The sequence below is a fragment of the Chiloscyllium plagiosum genome, chromosome 42 (genome assembly GCF_004010195.1).
Source record: "Chiloscyllium plagiosum isolate BGI_BamShark_2017 chromosome 42, ASM401019v2, whole genome shotgun sequence".
Classification (NCBI taxonomy): Eukaryota; Metazoa; Chordata; class Chondrichthyes; order Orectolobiformes; family Hemiscylliidae; genus Chiloscyllium; species Chiloscyllium plagiosum.
The window spans coordinates 1,229,994-1,253,292 of record NC_057751.1 but is presented as its reverse complement, the minus strand read 5'-3'; the positions used below and the strand labels follow the sequence as shown (position 1 = coordinate 1,253,292).

The window sequence follows — 23,299 nt, the reverse complement described above, 5'->3', positions numbered from 1 at the left end:
ACAAGCCAGGGAACTATAGACCAGTGAGCCTGACCACGGTGGTGGGCAAGTTGTTGGAGGGAATCCTGAGGGACAGGATGTACATGTATTTTGGAATGGCAAAGACTGATTTGGGATAGTCAACATGGCTTTGTGCGTGGGAAATCATGTCTCACAAACTTGATTGAGTTTTTTGAAGAAGTAACAAAGAGGATTGATGAGGGCAGAGTGGTAGATGTGATCTATATGGACTTCAGTAAGGCATTCGACTAGGTTCCCCATGGGATACTGGTTAGCAAGGTTAGATCTCATGGAATACAGAGTGAACTAGCCATGTGGATACAGAACTGGATTAAAGGTAGAAGACAGAAGGTAGTGGTGGAGGGTTGTTTTTCAGACTGGAGGCCTGTGACCAGTGGAATGCCACAAGGATCGGTGCTGGGTCCACTGATTTTCAACATTTACATAAATGATTTGGAGCTGAACAGGAGATATAGTTAGTAAGTTTGCAGATGACACCAAAATTGGAGGTGTAGTGGACAGTGAAGAAGGTTACCTCAGATTACAACAGGATCTGGATCAGATGGGCCAATGGGCTGAGGAGTGGCAGATGGAGCTTAATTCAGATAAATGTGAGGTACTGCATTTTGGGAAAGCAAATCTTAGCAGGACTTATACACTTAATGGTAAGGACCTAGGGAGTGTTGCTGAACAGAGAGACCTTGGAGTGCAGGTTCATAGCTCCTTGAAAGTAAAGTCGCATAAAATTATGAGGGGCATGGATAGGATAAATCGACAAAGTCTTTTCCCTGGGGTCGGGGAGTCCAGAACTATAGGGCATAGGTTTAGGTTGAGAGGGGATAGATATAAAAGGGACCTAAGGTGCAACTTTTTCACACAGAGGGTGGTGCATGTATGGGATGAGCTACCAGAGGAAGTGGTGGAGGCTGGTACAATTGCAATATCCAATAGGTATCTGGATGGGTGTATAAATAGGAAGGGTTTGGAGGGATATGGGCTAAGTGCTGGTAAATGGGACTAGTTAAGGTTGGAATATCTGGCCAGCATGGACGAGTTGGGCCGAAGGGTCTGTTTCTGTGCTGTACATCTCTATGACTTTCTGACTGCAGCAACCTTTGCTGTTTTCACATTCTATTCCTGAAAATAACTGACAATCTGAACAGGTTCCAATGGGACATTTACAATGACTGAGGGGGAACAGCAGTCAGCTGGGGTATAGTTGATGTGGAATCCCTGCAGAATCATTGAATCCCTACAGTGTGAAACAGGCGCTTTAACCCCAACAAGTCCACACCCACCCTCTGAAGAGTATTCCACCCAGACCCATTTCCCTACCCGATTACTTTACATTTACCCCGACTGATGCATCTAATCTACACATCCATGTACACTGTGGGCAATTTAGCATGGCCAATCCACCTAAACTACACACCTTTGGATTGGGGGAGGAAACCAGAGCACCCAGAGGAAACCCACACAGACACGGGGAGAATGTGCAAACTCCACACAGACAGTTGCCTGAAGCTGGAATCGAACCTGGTCCCTGGTACTGTGAGGCAGCAGTGCTAACCACTGAGCCACCATGCCACCCTACGCCAGAGATGTTGGTCTGTGAAACAGGACATTGGATTGACCTCCCTGTTCAGCTTTTCCTTCTCAACTTCAGCTCAGCTGAAACTCTGGTGCTGACCTCAAAGCCCACCCACGGACACATCTGACTCACTCTGGTCCCCGGTCCAGCAACACCTCGTATTTACCCCCACTCACATCCTCTGTCCCCTCCTTCAAACTGTCACTCCGATGCTTTCAACATTACAACCATGACAGAGCTCGGAGTGTCTCCAATTCCCATCGGAGACTGAGCTCTTGGTCACTGGAGCTAACATCCTACTGGGTCTCAGGGTCAGGTTTGGTTTGCTGCTGTTTTCTGAGCACCCTCGTGATATTTCCTGGGATGAGAGATGCGATTGTGTGGACCCTGCCTCTTGTCCCTTCTCCCACTGTGGCACCAGGTTACACTGTGATGGTGAGAGGGTCAAAGCAGCACTGTGCTGGTGGAAGGAGACTGGTCCATACTTCAGGCTGACACCTCCAGTGCCTGACTGCAGGGGGTGCTGTCTTTCAGGCTGGATTACATACTTGATGGCTCTGAGCTGAAAGTCAAGCTGCAGAACAAGGAGAGTTCTCGCGTGTGTCCACAAGGCTTCAGTAACACTCAGTCAAACACCCAGATTAACCAGTCTTTTTAATTCATTGATCCTTCTCGCACCCTGCTGTGCACAAAACAACCTCTCTCAAAGTAAAAGGGGGAGCCCTTTTTAAAATTCATTCACAGATGAGGGCGTCACTGGCTCGGTCAGCATTTATTGCCCAACTCTAATTGCCCAGAGAGCACACAAGAATCATCCACATTGCGGTGGGTCTGGAGTAACATATATTCGCTCAGGATTGATGCAAGATTTGGGGAGAGAGTGGGACAATGAGATTAGTTTGAGGATCGATACAGGGGTATGGGGATAGGAAGTTAGTGAATCAGTTGTTATTCCAACAGACTCTTGTGAAGGGAGGGATGGAAGAGGATCGGCTGTTTGACTGGGTGAGGCAGTTCAGAGTGAGAGAGAGAGAGGGAGAGGGAGAGAGAGAGAGAGAGAGAGAGAGAGAGAGAGAGAGATCAAGCCAGCAGGAAACCATGTGAGCTGGACAGAAGCTGCTAATGACTTACATTTTTTGGGGAAGAAATCTGAACAAGAGCCATTTCTGAGCAGGGTCAGTGTGTGTGCCTCATTTGTTTCTGTCTCCTGTATTCTCTCACATTGCAGAGGCACAGCACAGAGCTATGTAATAAAACATACACACTCATTGGCCAGAAAGACCCTGCTGTGTGAAAGGCATCATTTGTTAAAGACAGGATTTCCCATTGGATTAACTGGTACCTCCTGGAAGCAGGGACAACATCAATTAGCATCCTTCCTCTTCCTGTTCAATCATTTCCGTCCATGTTCCACTGAGCAGAGTTAAGAAATTCTTGCACAGACATTTTCCCTCTCTGCCACATTCCCCGAGTGCCATTCAATCCCACCCTTGGTGCATATTCTATCTCAATGTCACTCTGTCTGGAATCCTCTCATTTTTGATCTCAAACACACTCAGTCAATGAGCTGACCCAGCTGAAAATTCAGTGAAGGACTTTCTCTCTCTGTCAGAGGTATTTCAGAACACCCCCTCATCACACACAAAAAAATACTGCCTTGCTTTCTTTTCTCTCAAGTTGAATATAGAGTTATAAAGATGTACAGCATGGAAACAGACCCTTTGGTCGAACCAGTCCATGCCGACCAGATATCCCAATCCAATCTAGCAATTTCACACTTGGTAACATTCTATCCCATCTGCCACGTTCTAACCTGTTCACAGTGTCTGGCCAAGTTTTCTGAAAGCTTCCTTGCACTGTCTCCCCCTACAACATCCACCTCCACCCAGTTATATGTTATCAGCAAATTTGATCCGAGCTCTGATCCAGTTGATTCACCACCAGGAACAGTCTTCCATTCACAGGTTTATCCATTCCTTTGTCCTCTCTGCCTTCTGTATGGTAACCAATTCTCAATCTGCACCAGCACACTCACCCCCAGTGTGAGGAGGCCATGTCAAATTCACCTGCAGGCCCCTGTGCACAAACCCATGGTCTGAAAGGGAACCTCGTGGTGTACTGGAGCTAGGACAGGTTTGAGAGAACACCAAGCAGGGAGGGGCCAAGCAGAATCTTATAGTCATACAGCATGGAAATAGATCATTTGGTCCAACAAACAACTAAGTAATGGCTTTGACAAGTTGAGTGCATCAAAACCTTCCACTATTTGGAATGCTCAGTCCGATTTCCCAGTGGAAACCCTGTCTGAGCCTGAGCCTGAATCTGAGTGTGAGCCTGGGCCTGAGCTGAGCCTGGGCCTGAGTCTGAGTCTGAGCCTGAGTCTGGACCGGAGTCTGGGCCTGCCTTTGTCAGTATCTTGCCCATTGGCCCTTGTGAGCAAGGCTGGACCTGCTCAGAGATGTTTCTGTTCCTTCTATAATAAGGCAACCAAACCCCTGCACAGCTCTCTAATATGGACATGCCACCGTTTGGGAATGATGGGTAGGGTGGGAGGGTCCAGAGGTGGGGACAAGCAGTTGGCCCAGCAGTGCCCTAGTCACTCCCATTGCTTGTGCCAGCTCAGTCACTTTCCCAGTGTGGCATTCTCACACTGACCCCAGCAGCCCATCTCATTGAAGGCAAGAAAACGTTCCAAGGTGCTATCGGTCCTAAATTAACGAGGTAATTTCTGCTCCGATGTGTCCCTGGCAGTTCATTCTGCTTCCGAGTCGTTGAACATCTTGTGAGTACAGATGGGATGAGGCAAAGAGCACTGGGCCTTTGGTGGGAGTGAGTGGACCACTGAGCTAGCCTCTTCCTGTTGAACTTGTGACCTGATTGTGTTATTGCTGTTTCTCTGCAAACTCTCTAAAGTGTTCCCAAGAATGTCAGACTCTCACGTCAATCCGTGTTATTTCAGCCAACTCCAGATCAATCTCCCAAAGGTTAAAAGTCACCACACTTTAGTTTTCAGGCACAAAGTCAAATCGAGGCAGCAGAAATTTGTCCTCGTGTCTGAGGTGAGGGAGGATTAAACACACATCTTCACCGAAAGGGGATTTTGAGATGGGGAACGGTGCTGTGAGTGAATCGTGCTGCTTTCTTCCTGCTGCAGAGTGTCAGGGAGGCATGGATTAGGCTGTTCCAATGTCTAGGACACACAAGAAACGCTTGCATTTCTCTCCAAAGTGCTGGACAGTCACTGACAGGTAGTGTTGGTTCTAATGTCACAAACTTCAGCCTCTGAGCCGCAGTAAATCCCAGAGAGAGAGAGAGAGAGAGAGAGAGAGACATGAAGGGAGCCACCCAAGCCCTGTACAGTCAGTCCTACAGCCCTCCACAGGCTAGGCCTGTCCCAGGGGTACCACAAACCCATGTGTCCAGCAGAATCAGCTGGTTTGCGGAAGGGGGGCATGGAGGAAGCCTTTTCTCTGCTGCATGTCAGTCTCCTGCAGATCAGGTTCAGAAATGCTGGGTGTGAGGGCAAGAGGAAGCAGATGGTGATGAATATCCAATTGGGAGTGAGGGTGCATGTGTGATTGACGGCAACAGTCAGAGGAGCAAGAGAGGGAGACAGGGAAACTGGGCTGTGACTGCGGGAGTCTGAGAGATCAAACCTCCACCATGACCAATCGCCAAAACCCTGCAGCAGGGTCTCTATTCAAGGATCCCAAACCTGAAGGAGGATTCCCTGACCTGTCAAATTCCTTTTCCTCTGTCAAACTGTTCTCTGAATCTGCTTTTCCAGCCCTACTAGCTCTGTTTGCAGTCTGCTGTCCAATCAAGGCTTATGGAAGCTATTTAAAGGCAAGTTGTTGTTGCAAAAACAACAAATGCCGGAGATCACGATGGGTCAGACAGCATCCATGGAGAGAGAGCAAGCTAATGTTTTTGAGTCCAGATGACTCTTCATCAGAGCATTCTCACAATCCGATCAATTTATCTGAACTGTCAACGTCTTTTCTCCAACCCTACTCGCAGCATGTTCCCCACTCCCTAACTACTGCTGAAATGCTGCTGCCTCCACACTTCACTTCAGCTCTGATGAACTGTCATCTCGACACGAAATGTTAACTTGTTCCCTCTCCATGTTCCAGTTTCTCCCACAGTTTAAAGATGTACAGAGGTCAGGTGAACTGGCCATGCTAAATTGCCCGTAGTGTTAGGTGCATTAGTCAAAGGGGAATGGGTCTGGGTGGGTTACTCTTCGGAGGGCTGGTGTGGACTTGTTGGGCCGAAGGGCCTGTTTCCACACTGTAGAGAATCTAATAATCTAATTTGTTGTTTTCAGTACAGATTCCAGCATCTGCAGGAATTTGCTTTTGCTGTTGGGTTGCAGTGTTGCCCTCTGGCCAGCAGTGCCTCTTGTGGCAGTACTGAGCAATCCCAGAGCTCCAGGGTGACAGAGACAGCTTGTGGTCCTGCATTGGCTTGCAGAACAAGCTGACTGGCTAATGCCACGTTTCTGACAGTGGGCCATCCAGAAGCTCTGTGTTTTACAGTCCGTGGGATCTTCCTGTGCCCTCGGATGGCTGCCCACTTGCCTGCGGGGCAGCACGTGGCCCTATGCCCAAGCAGAAGGTTTTGATCAGGCTGTGCAGACTGTAGCAACACATCCCGAGCAGCTGCCCTGAGTGGGGAGCTGTGTTCAAACCCAGTGGCCTCAGGGCAGGTGGCCTGCACTCCAGCTCTCTGTTTGTCTTTGGAATCTCTCAGCAGTGCTTGCATGACGTCTTACTGTAGACCTATGCTGTTCAATTACTGTAAACAGGAAATGGTCACTTTGCCAAGTCAATTATTTCCACGACAGAGCAGTTTGCAGAGCTGCCTTTCAGACAGATACACACACACACACACACACAGACAGACACACACACCCCAGGTCCCTCCACTGAACCCCGGAGTATCATGAACTGTTGGCATTCCCATGGCTCTGTGCGGTTGGCTGCACTGAGCACACTGCTACAGTCCGTCTGCCACTATCCTGGCTCAACAACTTCACCAAGCCAAGCACTCTCTCAAGAAATTCCTCAGCCTTCTCTCTGACTGCAGCAGTGACCCATCCCAAACAGAGAGGCCCCTTCATGCCTTCCCTATGACCCCCTCACCAGCCAGCTTCCACTGGTTATCCTGCAGCAGATGATTGCTGAGGTGGTGTTGTTTGGTAGTGCTCAGCTGGTCCTCACTGGGATTCCTGGGGGCCCACGTGTTCTCTGAATGGCTTCTTCACCAACCTTGGGAAAAGGGCCGTAGTCAAACAGCTACCCTGCAAGCCTGAGGCTGAAAGAGGGCACACATTCTGTGAGCCAATGTTGACCCTGATCACATCATTTCTCACTGGATATCACACTCAAAGGCAGTCTCTCAGGTTCCCTCGGTGGTATGAACGACAGGTGAAGGGAGCTGGTTCACACTGCTACCGGACAGGTCCAAAATACCTGCTGCTCGCAACCAACAGGAAGCTGCCATCAAGTCAGAAAGATGTTCGACCTATCACACACACAAGAGAGTAGAGTAATGTGGTACACGGGTTTCAGTGCCAGTGTGATACCAAGTATGTAGGCCACATACTCCAAGGGCTGGTGGATCATACCAAAGCTTATCTTCCCTTATAGAGTTCACAGTGAGCAAGGTACTAACCAGTGTCTCACAACGCAGTGTCCAACACTGGATGCAATCCTTCAACAGGACAACACTTGCTGGATAATCCTGAACGTGTGGGAATTACACTGACAGGCCTGTTCAGAATGATCACTCAGGCCTGTAGCGTGACACACTGGCGTGTACTGGAAGCTACACATGTTATTTCCCAGGGCTCTGCTCTTTACAGACACACAGAACATATCCACACACTGCGACTGCTTCAACTCAACAGATTGGCTCATTCTCCAGTTCACATCTCAGGTAATGCCCTGACCAACCACAGCCAACCTGCCAACCTTACAACTGAACAAAGCCTGGTGGTTAACTGTCAATTGGCATTAATTGGTGCATTCTCCATGGCAACACCTCTACCAATCAGAGTCCACTTGCCATCTGCACTCTCTTATATGTTCTGTATGTTACTTCCCTTTTCTTGGTATTCTTGTGAATTGGCCTGATGAGGGCAGCATCAAATACTTCCACTAAATGTGTTTTTTCTCAGTTATCTCACTATTGGGAAGCAAGCTTCATGAGGAAGACCAACATTTCTTGTTCATCCCTGGAGATGCTCTCGGAAGGTGGGGGGAGGGGGGGGAGCTGCCTTATTGAACTGCTGTAGTTCACCTGCTGTGAGTTGACCCACAATCCCCTTAGGGAGGAAATTCCAGGATTTTGACCAGTGACACTGAAGGAATCATGATGCATTTCCTAATCAGGATAGTGAGTGGCATGGAAGGGAACTTGCAGGGGGTGGTGTTCCCATGTATCTGCTGCCCCTTGTCCTTCTAGATGGAAGTGGTCATGTGTTTGGAAGATGCTGTCTGAGGATCTCAGGGGAATCTCTGCAGTGCATCTTGTAGACAAAGAAAACCTGCAGATGCTGGAATCCCAAGGTAGACAAGCAGGAGGCTGGAAGAACATAGCAAGCCAGGCACCATCAGGAGGGTGGAGAAGTCAACGTTTTGAGTGTAACCCTTGTTCAATGCCTTCACCCCCTGATGCTGCCTGGCTTGCTGTATTCTTCCAACCTCCTGCTTGTCTACCGTCCATCTTGTAGATGGCACACCCTGCTGCAAGTGAGTGTCAGTGGTGGAGGGACTGGATGTTTGTGGACGTGGTGCCAATCTAGTGAGCTGCTTTGTCCTGAACAGTATCAAGCTTGTCAAGTGTGGTCAGGGCTGGACCTACTGGAGATGAAGGTCTGAGCTTGCTTTCCTGTGAAGGCTGGATCTCTTCCTGACAATATCATTCTTCCGTGTCTACAGAGGAACACATTTCACCATCCAGTATGGAAAGCGGACATTAACTTTCAAAAGAGAACGGAATATTGACCTACAACTCCAAATGTTTCAACAGCTAGGTCCTTCTAAAGAGCCAGCACAGACAGAACAGGCTGTATATCTTGATAGTGCCTACCCCATCCTCAGCAGGTCTCCAATTGTTTCAGTTCTTCAATGACTGTCCCATGACACAAACCTTGTATCACAGAGAGAGATTTGTACAGAGCGAGATCGCAAAGGGATGGATGACCGTTCAATTCATCATTCAGACCTTCAGTTCTGGAGAATGCACACGTGAAACACTAACTCGGTTTTTCTCCCCAGGGAGGCTGGTGGGACCTTGTGCATTTTTCCACCACTTTCTACGTTGAGTTTGAGCTTTTATTTTCTGTGGGAAATTTATCTCAAAGAGGCCCGACAGCCCTCAGTCTCATCAAAAGGCAGCAGTTGTGCAGAGTGTCGAACACCCTGAGTACCATCCCACCCGAAGGCAGCCTGGGGTTTGTGTTCAATCCCTCACACAGAGCCCAGCACTGAATCACAGCTGAAGAAGACCAGGCTGAGGCACAGCATTCCTGTGTGGGCCTCCAGCAAATGTGTCTGAGAGGCCTGCTCTGTTCACACAGCTCACTTCCAGCAATGGAGAGAGAAATCTCACACACCAGGATTCCAGCTGCTTGCATGCAAACATCCCGAGCTAGGAAGCTGCCAGAATCCAAACACAACGAGACAGGGACAAACATCCTGCTCTCCTGAGGATGATTTCCCCACAGTCAGACAACAGGGATGGGGACAGTGGGCTGAATGGACACCGGCAACACTGGGTAATCTGGAGACCGTACTGCCTCGATTCACTCACAGAGTCTGCCTCTGCATTATCATTCACTGCTGTGGGGAAGGTTGGGGGAATCAGAAAGCTAATGGGCACGCTCTCCTACCCTGGTACATGCCAATGAGAGACCTCTGTTCATGAGAAAGACCGAGCCAGACACAGACCTCAGTTTAAGTTGGGGCAAAATGAAAGCCAAACCTGACCAACCAGAGTATCACAGGGCATCCAGCATCTGGGAAACATCAATACAGCTCAGCTCTCCAGTCAATCTCTTCCCACCCAGGGCACAGCACATGACAAACAGGATCCCCAATTCCCAGTTCCCCAACCAACATGAGGTGGGGGTTAGGTATCTGTGGAATCAACTCCTCAAATGCTGTGACTTGCAAATTCAGCTCCTCAATTCACTCCCCATGAAAAACATTCGAACACACAATCCAGACTGTCACTCAGGCAGCACCACACTGTCACAGGGTCAGTGTTGAGGGAGGGCACCGACACTGAGGAGTTGAAATGTACTTAAATCAAATCAACCTGGAACAGGAAGCTAGATTCAGTGATAGCAAGTCTGCATTTTTTTGAACATCCCTCTGACATCTTGTATCATCCTTCCGTGCTCCAAGGAGACCAATCTCAGCTCCTCCATTCTCTCGACCCCTCCTCAACTGCTTCATCACTGAAACTATTGCAGGAAACCTCCAGGATTCTCTCTTTAGAGCGTTGTCATCCTCCCTAAAGTCTGGTTCTCACTGACCAACACCCTCCTGTGATCAGAACAATTCCGAGAGATGCCAGTTTTCCTGCAAATTTGTCAAAGTGACTGTAGACAGAGCCAGTGGTTGAATGGGTATAGCTCCTGCCTGAACTATGTGTAAAGTATGACAGATCGACATACGGCTGGGTCAACTTTCCCTGCATTTTAATTCCAGCTGGGTTCAAACATGGCTTCGATCCACATTCACATTCAAGCACTCTTTCACCACACAGATTACAAGCCAATCTTTCACCATCTGATAAGTGCACTCAGCAGGGAGAGGGAGAGGTTAGAAATTACTGTCAGCTGTAGCTCTCCTGCAATGGCTTTTAATGAGCCATCAAATCCTTTCTGTCAGCAGGCACAGAAAATGAGGATCTGTTCCTTTTTTCACAACTACTTACAGCAGCAGGCTACTCACTCTCCTCCTCAAACCTGCTTCCCAGCAACAGGAGGCCATTCAGCCCCTCAAGACAGATACACGTAGACAGGAGGAGGCCATTCAGCCCCTTCAAGCCGGTTTCCCAGGGACAGGCGGACATGAGGCCCTGGGGTCTTTCACACAGGAGTAAGAGGTGTCCATTCACAGTCAGTAAACGGTGCCTGTGAGACTAAAGATGAAGGATTTGAGCTGCCCTGCACCGATACAAATGAACATTGCCCAGTAAGTGGTCTGTTTGACCAGGAACTATCAGTGATGCTCATGCACTCACAGTGAGTGAGATGTATCACAAGTATTATTTCAGTCACCCTGTCAGTGTGACCCATCTCCTGAGCAGGTCTTGCTGCCTTCTTTCCTCAGGGTGTGAGTGAGGGTACTGTGGAACTCAGGGCCAGGCAGCATGGTTGTGGGTGTTAGCCTGGGTGTAACGAAATGGAACCCAGCTAACACACAGGAGAGACAGGGTTCACATAAGCAAAGTGCACACAGCACGCTCCAGTCACCAACATTATGCTTAAGTCTCATTCAATCTGGTGAGTGTGGTGCTGTTCCTAGGTGAGGCTGAGATGCCGGGGAACCACTCTCAGATTGGCTGCAGATCCCACACAGCATGCTGCAGGGAATCCTGTCGCTCTCAGCCCCACAGCCTGCAGGTTTATCGCCCTCAAGTTCTGATCCAATTTCCCTCAGAGATCCTTGAAAAAACCTCTCCCTCCAGCAGCCATCTCAGCAGCAAATTCCAGATAATTCCCACTGGCTATCCTCACACCTTCCTGCGTCTCCCTGAAAAGCACAAGCTGCATTGTCTGGTCCTCAGACATCAGCTCAGGGGATCAGCTTGGGTCAACTGTTCCAAATGCCTCTTCTCATGTACGTCTCACACATCTCCCCAGATCAAGACCAACCTTTCCAACCACCTCGTGTTGCTCAAACACCCCCAGAACCATTCTGCTTGGTCTCCACGGCACAACCTCCCAATGTTTCCAACAAGTGGTGACCAGAACAGGGCACAGTACCCAACAGGGCTGAGCCAGACGCCAATAGAACAATTCACCATGTTTGAAACAGAAGTGTGCTTCAATCAATGTGCCTGCTTTGATCAAGGTCTGGCATTGCTCCCCTGGCTTTGTGTTCAATGTCTCGAATTCGGCAGCGTGTCGTTCAGCGTTGCTCAGTCCGCTCCTCAATCACTGCTAAACTTGAACCTTTTTACCTTCTGCCGATCAGAACTACAACCGAGGAGAATACTCAGACAGGAAACAATAATGCTGGCCACATTGAGAAGATAAGATGGTTGCACTCTGGTTGTCATGAGCCTGATTACTCTTCCATCCTGGGCCATTCGGTCCATTTTGCTTCCTGCTATCTCTTGTGTCAAATGCACCATCTCTCAGTCTCGACCTCGCCTCCTGGGTGGCCCTTGGAAAGGCTGTCAACAATACAGTGCAGACCAGCCTTCTCAAGCTCAGTGTTACCACAGCAAGTCAGGCCTGATCAACACTGATCAAACCTCACTCTGTATTCCAACATCCAAGTCACCGCTCTGCAGTGATCCTTATACTGACCTTGAGAAACATCACTCCCTGATGAAGGGCTTTTGCCTGAAACATCGATTCTCCTGCTCCTCGGATGCTGTCCATTTCCAGCACCACCCTAATCTGGACTCTAATCTCCAGCATCTGCAGTACCCACTTTCGCCTTAAGAAACACCACTGTCTACTATCATTCTGTCTCAAACATGAATTTCTCTTTCCTTGCACTGCAGCCTGCCAGCCCATGAGCATAGCACACAAGATCTGAGAACATGTGGGGACATTCAGCCCATTGACCAGACTGTACCATTCCACTAGATCACAGCTGGTCTGGCTGTGATCTCAACTCCACTTTCCCATTCATCCATCATGACTCTCACCTCCCTTTCTACACAGTAAGAGAGTAATAGAGTCATGGGTACTGGGTCAACTGCTGTTTGTCATTTATATAAAAGATTTGGATGAAAATATTGAAGGATAGGTTTGGAAATTTGCAGATGATACCAGAATCGGTGGGACAGTGCAAAACTGAAGAACGTTAGCTAAGATCACAAAGGAATCTTGATCCATTGAGTCAATGGGCCAAGGAAGAGGAGATGGAGTTTAATTTGGATAAATGCAAGGTGTTCATTTTGGGGAAACCATACAGGGATAGGACTTACACAATTAATGGCAGGGCCCTGGGGAGTGTTGTCAAACAGAGAGATCTGGGCTGTAGGAATTTAGTTCATTGAAAGCTGCATTAGAGGTAGAGTGGATGATTAAGGCGGCATTTGGCCTGCTTGCCTTCATTGCTCACACCACTGAGTACAGGATTTGGGGTGGTATGTTGTAGTTGTTGCAGGATATTGGTGAGGCCATTTCTGGGGTCCAGTCTACAGTCCTGGTCAGCCTGCCGTAGGAAGGCAATTATTATATTGATTTAAAAAGATTAAAAGGATATTACTGGGATTGAAGGATTTGAGTCATAAGGACAGGCTGGAAAGGCTGGGATTTCTTTTCACTCAAGCTGAGGATGTTGAGGAGTGACCTTGTGGAAGTTTAGAAAATGATGACTGGTAGAGATAAGGTGAACAGCAAAGGTCTTACCCCTCGGGTGGTGAAGTTCAAAACGAGGGGGCATATTTTTTAAGTTGGGAGGAGAAAGATTTGAAAGGGACCTGAGGGGCAACTTTGTCACACAGAGACTGATTTGTCTGTGGAATCATCTCTCAGGGAAGTGGTAGATGGAAGTACAGTTACACCATTCAAAAGACATGTGAATAAGTACATGAACATGAAAGGTTTCAAGGGATAGGGGCCACATTCAGACAAATGGGGCAAGTTTAACAACAAAGAAAATTTACAGCCCAGGAACAGGCCCTTCGGCCCTCCAAGCCTGAGGCCGATCCAAATCTACTGTCTAAACCTGTCGCCCAATTCCAAAACATCTGTATCCCTCTGTTCCCCACCTACTCATGCATCTGTCCAGACGCATCTTAAATGAATCTCCCGTGCCCGCCTCTACCACCTCTGCTGGCAACGTGTTCCAAATGCCCACCACCCTCTGTGTGAAGTACTTGCTGCATGTCTCCCCCTTAAACTTTCCACATCTCACCTTGAAAGTGTGACTTCTCGCTATTGAATCCTTCACCCTGGGAAAAAGCTTGTCTCTATCCACCCTGTCTATACCCTTCATGACGTTGTAAACCTCAATCAGGGTCCCCCCTCAATCTCCTTTTTTCTAATGAAAACAAAGCTAACCTAATCAACCTCTCTTCATAGCCAGCACCTTCCATACCAGGCAACATCCTCGTAAACCTTCTCCGCACCCTCTCTAAAGCATCCACATCTTTTTGGTAATGTGGCGACCAGGACTGTACACAGTATTCTAAATGCGGCCGAACCAACGTCCTGTACAATTATAACATGATTTGCCAGCTCTTATACTTAATACCCCGTTCGATGAAGACAAGCATACCATATGCCTTCTTGACCACTCTATCCACCTGTGCAACAACTTTCAGGGTACAGTGGACCTGCACTCCCAGATCTCTCTGCCCATCAACTTTTCCCAAGGCTCTTCCATTTACAATATAGTTCACTCTAGAATTAGACTTCCCAAAATGCATCACCTCACATTTGCCTGGATTGAACTCCAGCTGTCTCTTCTCCGCCCAACTCTCCAATCTATCGATATTCTCCTGCGTTCTTTGACAATCCCTTATGCTTTCTGCTACTCCACCAATCTTTGTGTCATCTGCAAACTTGCTGATCATACCAACAGTGCCCTCTTCCAGATCATTTATGTATATTACAAACAACAGTGGCCCCAATTCTGACCCCTGTGGAACACCAATGGTCACCTTTCTCCATTTTGAGAAACTCCCTTCAACTACTACTCTCTGTCTCCTGTTGCTCAACCAGTTTTTTTATCCACCTAGCTAGAACACCCTGCACACCATGTGACTTCACGTTAGTTTGGTACAGATGAGTTGCACCTCTCTATGTAAATTCTATTCCCTGTGTAGCCCCAATTGTGAAGGGCAGTCCACAGCCAAAAGACTCTTTGAGAATAAACAATTCTCCCAGCCTCAGCCTTCAAGGGAAATGTCTCGTACATAAACTGTGCGCTCCGGTTCAAGTCTGCCCCACAAGACGAAAAATTCTCTCAGTCACCCAACCTTTTTTGATCCCTTTGAAAGTAATGGTGTCTATTTTCCAAATGACTAATCCAAAAGCGTCCACGGTATTTCGGATGTGGTTCCAGCAATGCCCTGTCTCGCTGCAGGAACACTTCAGTCTTGTTCTAAATCATTCCTCTTGCAAAAAATGACAGCAATCTCCTTGCCTTTCTGATCACTTGCTGCACTTGCACCCTCACGTTTTGTGGTCCATGTACCAGGAAAGTGAAACCTCTCCATGCCAATGACTTCTCCATTTAAATAGCGCCCTGTTGTTTCTATTCTTCCAGCCAAAGTGGACAAGTTCACATTTTCCCACACGATACTCCGTCTGCCAATTTCTTTTCCAGGTACCACACCTGCCTGTATCCCGTTGCATACACTCTCCTGTACAGACCTGCCACCTCCCTACATAACTTACTTTCCTGCTCATCTGAAAATAATCAGCAAATTGAGGGTCAGTCCCTTCATTCAAGGATCTCTGATATAGATGGCAGGGTTAAGGCACTGATCTGCCTGGCATTCCATCTGTCACAACCTGCCAACTCAACAAAGACTGATTTATCCCAAATCTGCTTCCTGTTTGTTCCCAGTCCTCTAACCACACACGACCATGTGGTCAAACCCGCCAAACATGTTACCCCATACATCACATGCGCTTATCTGGTGTGGAATTACTTTCAAATACCTTTCGAAAATGTGAGGACACCACATCTGTAGGCTCCCCTTCCTCACAAAAACCATAAAACATTTCAGTTGAGGACAATATTCCTTTCCCAAAGCCATGTTGGCTCTGCCTGGTCACATTATAATTTCCAGAATATCCTGGTGTGTTGTTCTTTTTCATGGAAGCCAGCAACTCCCTGGTGGTGAAAGTGAGGACTGCAGATGCTGGAGATCAGAGCTGAAAATGTGTTGCTGGAAAAGTGCAGCAGGTCAGGCAGCATCCAGGGAACAGGAGAATCGACGTTCCTGAAGAAGGGCTTATGCCCGAAACGTCGATTCTCCTGTTCCCTGGATGCTGCCTGACCTGCTGCGCTTTTCCAGCAACACATTTTCAGCAACTCCCTGACGACAGGCATTACAGTAACTGGTTTAGACTTTGTTGGATCCTGTCTCTCTCCTTCCCTGGATCAAGCTGTTATATCTCCAATTTGCCGATTGGTTGGAACCTTTCCGGAATCCAAGGAATTATAACCAATGCCTCTGCAAACTTGGCAGCCATTTCTATTAAGGCCCCACAATGAATGCGATCCGATCCTGAGGATGAGCCAACCTTGAGGTTTCTGAATCTTCCCAACACCTTTTCTGTGGGAACAGTGACTGTTTCTAATTCCCTACATGTGATTGGGTTCTCCATTTCCCAAACTCTTTCTCTCCAGGGCCAACACTGGCTTCTGTTCCTCTTTTCTGATTCATCTACTCACTGTCATAGAGATATACAGCATGGAAACAGACCCTTCGCTCTAACACATACATGCCGACCACATACCATAAACTCACCTAGTCCCACCTGCCAGCACTTGGCCCATATCCCTCCAAACCCTTCCTATTTATATACCCATCCAGATGCCTTTTAAATGTTGCAATTGAACCAGCCTCCACCACTTCCTCTGGCAGCTCATTCCATACACGTACCACCCTCTGTGTGAAAAACTTGCCCCTTAGGTCCCTTTGAAATCTTTCCCCTCTCATCTTTACATCTGTGCCCTCTAGTTCTGAACTTCCCAAACCAGGGAAAAGACCTTGTGTATTTATCCTATCCATGCCTCTCATGATTTTATAAACCTCTATAAGGTCACCCCTCAGCTTATAAAAAAATCAATCTATTTTTATATTCCTGACTAGCTTTCTCTCATATTCCACCTGCTCCCCCTAATTTTTTTGTCTTTCTTTGCTGTTTTTTAAAACTCTGACCAATGTTCTGATTGACCGTGAATCTTTGCAGAATTGCACAGTATTCCTTCCAATTTGTCACTATCCTTAATTTCTTTACTTTGACACAGATGATGCGTCCATCTCAAAGAGTCTTTCTTTCTCACAGGATAAAACTTCACTCAGAGATATTCCATTGTTCCTTTGAAGTCTGCTGTTGTTCCTCTTTCGTTGTACCTTTGAACTTAGTTCACTGCAGCCAGTGCCACCTTTTTTTATATAATTCAGGTTTAAAACCAGGGAATTGGGCACACACTTCTCCCCTTCAAACTGAGCATGGAATTCAATTATTCGGATCACAGTCACGTTGAGGCTCCTTTACTGTGAACTAACCATTTACTCTGTCTCATTACCAGATTAGCTGATATAGCCTGCTGCCAAGTTACTTCAGACCCTACTGCTCAAAGATATTTGGCCAAAAACACTTTATGATCAGCTTTTGAAGTCTACCTTTACCAATCAGATTCAACCAAACTACAGATAGTTTCAAGTCACACATTACTTTGCCCTGTCTTTGTAACACTCCATCAGTCACATAACTGCTGCTTGGGGGTGGGTCTTCGCAATACTCCCACAAATGGACTCGGAACCTTCCGGTTTTTACTCGGAGCCATTTATTGCCCTTTAAGGCCAAGGCCATCTCTCACAATTACATGAATAGCACCCTGAATGAACAGGGCTACCCTCCTCCGGAAATCCCTTGACCAGCTTCTCCTCAATTCCTACTTTTTCCAAATGTCAGATACCCTTCAATGTACAAGCCCAAGGCTTGGTCACCCTGCAACAATGTTTCTGTCATGTCCATCATATTTATTTCCAAGTATACCCACTTTGTTATGAATAGCTGCACATACTCAGATGCTCAGCCTTGAACTCTACCTCCTTTTTATCAGTTTGCTCGCTCTGGCCCTGTCTGTGTGCTGCTGGTGTGCATGTAAGGTTATACACTCTGTCACTCTCTGCAACATTCCTGTTTTCATTCCCCAAAGCAGATCCACATGGTATTTTTATTATTTTCCTTTGACTTATGTTATTTTTTTCATGGGATGCGGGTTGGCACTGGCTAGGACAGTATTGATCGCCCATCCCTAATTGCCCAGAGGGCAGCTAAGAGTCAATCACGTTGCTGAGGTTTGGAGTCACACATCAGCCAAACAAGGTAAAGACACCAGATTTCCTTCCCTGGAGGATGTTAGTCAACCAGCTGGGGTTTAAGAATAATCCACAATGGTTACGTGCTCGGCCTGAGACTTTTCCCGTCCAGATTGTTATTGAATTCTGAAGTCACCATCTGCTGTGGTGGGGCTAGAACCCCATGTCCCCAGAACATTACCTGAGCTTTTGGATTGCTTGGCTTGTGGTTCCTTTCAGAAGATCCCTTCTCCCCTCTAATTGGTTAAAACCCACTCTACTGCTGCAGCTACATGGTCAGCACAACGGGGATCCCAACTTGATCAAGTGAAGTTCATCGCAGTAACACAGTCTCCACTTTTCCCATCACCAGTGCCCAATGAATGCAAATCCATTTCCCCCACACCCGTGTCTCAGCTTTCCCTCTCCAATGTGTTTGGCTGTGGGTCAACTTGCTTGTGGCTCAGGTAATAATCCTGAGCTTTTTACCTTGGAGATTCTGCCTCATCATTGAGCTTCTCGTCATCCCTGAACAGAATTGCCTTCTGAGCCCTGTGAGCGTGGTTGTTACACACATAGATTGCAACAACAACTGGAGCTTCCCCTTCCCACTGTGAGCTCGAGCCCAGTCTCGAACAGACAATGTGGGCCTTGACACTGAGCAGGCAGCTGGGCTGTCCCCTCTCATGCTGTCAGCTGCTGACAACCAGCTCTATTCCCCTGGCTGCTCACCGCCCCCCCCCCCACCACAACGCTGTGAAATAGTCTCATTTGATCTTTGCTAGAAACCTGTCAGGACAGAGAAGTTTACCATCCCACTGGAAGCTCTGTCCCTGTGGCTGTGCAATACTCCCTCAGGCCTGTACATGGGTCTGACAGCGTGGTTTGGAATAGGTTTTGAATCTAAACCTTGCAAGCTCGAATATAAGTGTGCTAGCTACATGAGCCATTGAGTCAAACTGGCAGCATTACTACAAGGCACAGGGAGAGGATTAAAACGTGTCCCAATATGAGAAGGCAAAACCAGCTAAAGTTGTAACCAGTTGTGATCGCTGTGGTAAAGGGCCCTTGTCTGTAAGGCGAAAGCATGGCTAAGGCTTTCTCTGGCTGAATACAAAAGGTTGTGTTTGGACATGTTTGAAAGGGCACCTCTGTCAGCAACCAGACAGGAGGAAATACAGAGGATGCTGACATTGGGACGCAGTCTGAATAAAAACATGAACAAACTGCAGATGATTCAGACTGCAATGTGAGCTGGTTACTGGAGAGTCTCCCTTTGAAGAAGGATCCTGCCTTTCCACGGATCTTCAGGAGAAAATCTCAATGTCTGCAAAGGTCGCATTGCAAACTGTGAGAAGGTAACAACTTCAGAAGGACAAAGTCGGCAGTCACATGTGGTTGGATTGGGCAGACAGGTGGCAGATGCAGTTCAGTGTAGGGAAGTGGGAGGAAGAATATGGAGAGACAATATGAAATGAATGACACGATAAAAACATCTTTAAAGGGGATGCAGGAGCAGAGGAACCTGGGTGTATTTGTGCATAAGTTCTTGAAGATAGCAGGACAGGTGGAGAGGGAAGTTCAGAAAGCACACAATCTCCTCAGTTTTTTCTAATAGCAGCAGAGACCACAAGAGCAAGGCAGTGATGTTGAACTTGTTTAAGACACCAGTTCAGTCTCAGCCGGAGCTCTGTGTAGGGAAGGATGTGAAGACAATGGCGAGAGTGCAGAACAGAATGGTTCCAGAAGTGAGGAATCTCAGGTATGAAGACAGACTGGAGAAGATGAGACTTGGGAAGAACGGAAGCCTTCAAAATCATGAGAGGTCTGGGAAGAGTAAAAACGTTCCCTCTGGTGAAAGGATTGAGGATGAGAGGGTGTAGATTTAAAGTAATTAATGAGAGGCAAAAGTGATATGAGAAACATCTTTTTCATGATATAACTATTTAACTTCCAGAATGCATTATCGTGAGAGGGTGATGGAGGAAATTTCACTTGAGTATTTAGGGTCTGGAACGTACTGTCTGAGAGTGTGGGGAAGGCAAGATCACTGAAGGCTCTCTGAAGGTATGTAGCCAATATTTTGAGAAGGGACAATGTGCAGGGTCACACAAACAGGCAGGCGACTGGCACTATTGTGAGCTGGTATTTGAAGAGCCAATGCAGACAAAGTGGATTGAACGCTCTCCCCCTGCTTGGTATGACCTGTGATGTGATGATGCCTCAGCCAGCAGATCTCTCCTCTCAGAGTCAGCGGGTTTGAGAAGGAGCCAACAGAACTGAGCACATATTCGTGGCTTCTCAGCAGTTTTCCCACCAAGGGAGTGCTGTACTGTTATTGGTGCCACTCATCTATTTACCCTCTCTGGTAGCTGGAGAAGATTCCATTGTTGGGAGATGCACAGAGGAGATCTCCTCACTGTCCTGACTAATCTTTGCCCCACCACCTACATCTATCCCCTTGCTGCTGCGTGTTTTTCTCTATCCATTGTCGCCTTCTCAATGGGCAAGTGCTCAGAGATTCCTTGGGACCAGGCTGACCCAGTGGACTGTAATAGTTCCATCATCCCTGCTCTGGGAGCCATGATCTGCCCCATGGCTGATCATCATCGATCAGTCCGGGTTGCTCATTGTCGAGAGGAGCTGTTAGCTGCTGCCGGATCTGGGTCAGGGATGACTGAACTGCTGCCAGTCCACAGCAGCTGTGATAGTGATCAGATCAGGGAATCCACCAATCCCAGCAAACATCACACCGTGTGCCTCTGACAGCTCCAGTCTGGACTCAGTTAAAATGCTGGTGTTTTCATTCTCTCCCTCCATCAGAGGTTGAAATAATTGAATTCTCCAGTTCAGAATCAAGGAAGCAATGTGGATCTGCCTGAGAATTTCATACCCTGCTGTTTTAGTTCAGTGGTTCCATGCATCCATTTCTTTAACTGGAGTTTTCTGATTCCTATGAGCTGACTGAATCTGTCCATTAATTCATGTGGAATTCTCCCTCTCTGTTCCCTCACTGATAATTACTGACTGATCTTATGCGCTGAATCATTTCACTCCGAGCTGGTGTAAACAGGTAAATGTCACATTTACCTCCCCCCCGCCCCCACTTTTGCAGTTTGCAGTGAGGTCAAAATTGCCTGCCAAGTGGCACCCTCCTTCCCCCCCCCCGGGACACAAACAATAAAGGCACTCACAGATGTCCAGTCCTGTTGGGGAGCAGACTGCTCTGAGGAACATCCTGCAGTTCCTGCTTGCTGCACACCACCTTCCTCCGCACCTCAGGGTAACTGGCTCCTTTTGGTCTCTCCTCGATGCAGATGCATGTGTTGGTGAGCAACTCTGAGCAGCAGTCAGCCTGGGAGAGCAAGCACAGGAAGAAGGCGAGCCTGGGGCACAGCTTCATCGCTGTGTGTGTGTGTGTGTGTGAGAGTCTGCCTGAGAGCCCTCGCAGCCCAAACACCAAATCTCTTGTCAAACTTCACAGCCACACTGCCTTCCCTCTGAGCCCACTGGGTGGGGGCATTCCAAAGCCCCTTCTTCTCCTCTCTCTCCTGTCCAGGGAAATGTGCCACCGTGTCCCAGTCTGCTTCCTGAAGCCTTTGCCTTTTCCTTGACGCAAGTTGGATTCCGTTACTTAGTCCCGGCTGCTCGCTGCTTTCTGCAATTCAGACATGTCCTGGGCTTAAAAACCCAGAGACACAGTACAGTCACTCCATGCACCCACAAGGAAAAAGGGCAGGAATATGCTGCAGGTTTGTCCTGTCGGTTTTCCAAGCTGCCAGTTCCCGGGACGGGGGAAGAGAGAGGGAATTCTTTTAAAAAAAACATTAACAACAGCAGCAGCGGTTCTCCCTCTCAATCCCACATCAGGCAGAGAGAGAGAGAGAGAAACTCCCTCTGGGTCCTAAAGCCATTCTCAGGCAGACTTGAACGGCGCTCCTAGCGCCAGGCTCAGCCCCCAACAAGCTCCCAGTGAGACATTAAACCTCGCCTCAGGACTGAGTGCAGCCCAGGGAACTTCAATCCCCAAACTCAGCAATGGGGAAACAAGATAAGAGCTGGACAAAATCGGCAGGCGGTAGCCTGGAGAGATTATCACTGGGTTATTCACTCAGAAACCCAGGTTCAAATCCCGCCGAAGGAGCTGGTGGAATTTTAATTCAATAAACACCTGGAACTAAGACTCTCGTGATGACCATGAATCCATTGCTGATTGTTGGGGAAACTCACTGGGAAGGAAAGTGCCATCCTTATCTGGTCTGGCCTACATGTGACTCCTGACCCACCACAATGTTGGCCCGGCCAGTGATACCCTCATTCAGTGAATGAGTAAAACAAAACAAAAACTCCTGATCTGTCTGTGTTTGGGATCCCACATTCCCATCTCTCACTGACCACCTTTGATCCCTCTGTCCAACACAAGTCTATCCAGCTCTGTCTGGAAAAGATTCAATGACCTCGGCTCCACCACTTTCTGAGGCAGAAAGTTCCAAACTCACACAACCCTCTGAGGGAAAAAACAGTCTCCTCATCTCTGTCCTGAAACGGAGGTCCCTCATATTAAAACACTGTCTCCTAATCCTGGACTCAACCCCATGAGGCAACCTGTTTTCCATGTGCCCCTTGTTGGGAGCTCCTAATCAGGGTCTCCTAGACTTCAGTCAGGTCAGCCTGTCACTCTTGTGTGGGCCAGTGGAAACAAACCCAGTCTAGTGAACCTCTCCTCATCAGGCAGCTCATTCATTCCAGGGATCAGTCCAGTAAACCTCCCCTTATCGCCTTCAAAGCATTTACATCCGTCCTTAAGCAGAGAGACCGAAAATATGCACAATATCTGAGTTGTGGTCTCTCCAATGTCCTGTGTCACTGAAATATCAGCTCCTTACTTTTACTCCTGGTAGTATAAAGGATAGCATCTCATGAGCTCTCTTGACTATGTGCTGTACCTGCTGGCTAATGTTTTGCGACTCACACACTTGAGCACCTTGATCCTTTTGCACCTGAGAATTCTGCAGACATTCACCATTTAAATCATCCACCTTTTACTCTTCCTGCCAAAGTGAACAAGTTTACATTTCATCACATTGTGCTCTGTCAGGTTGATATGCACTCACTGAACCATTGGTAACCTCCTCACATCTCCTTCACCACATACCTTCCCACTGTTCTTTGCGTCATCTGTGAATTTCGCCTTCATGCCTGTGCTCCCCTCATCAGAATTCTTAATATCAGTTGTAAAATGCTGAAGTTACAGCAGAAATCCCTGCGAGACTCCAGACAATACATTCGATCAAGCAAATAAATACCCATTCAAACAGGCTCTCTGTTTTCAACTGGCCAGCCAGTTTTCTTCCAGCGCTGACACATGATCCCCAACACTACAAACCTTGACATTCCCACAATAACCTTTCGGGTGGCAGCTTATCAAATGCCTCTGTTAACAGCTGAACTTCCCTC

The 23,299-nt window shown here is 47.8% G+C and overlaps 1 protein-coding gene across 1 annotated transcript in view; it reads right to left on the bottom strand.

The window, feature by feature from the left end:
• The window catches only part of LOC122542964 (adhesion G protein-coupled receptor A2-like), a 95,187-nt gene extending 72,148 nt beyond the window's left edge, over nt 1–23,039 (bottom strand). The window contains exons 1-3 of the mRNA XM_043681106.1: nt 22,998–23,039; nt 21,037–21,197; nt 18,332–18,394 (exon numbers count right to left, since the gene is read on the bottom strand). Coding sequence (XP_043537041.1) covers nt 18,332–18,394; nt 21,037–21,197; nt 22,998–23,039 — 266 coding nt within the window. The remainder of the gene's footprint in view (nt 1–18,331; nt 18,395–21,036; nt 21,198–22,997) is intronic.
• Nucleotides 23,040–23,299: the final 260 nt, after the last annotated feature.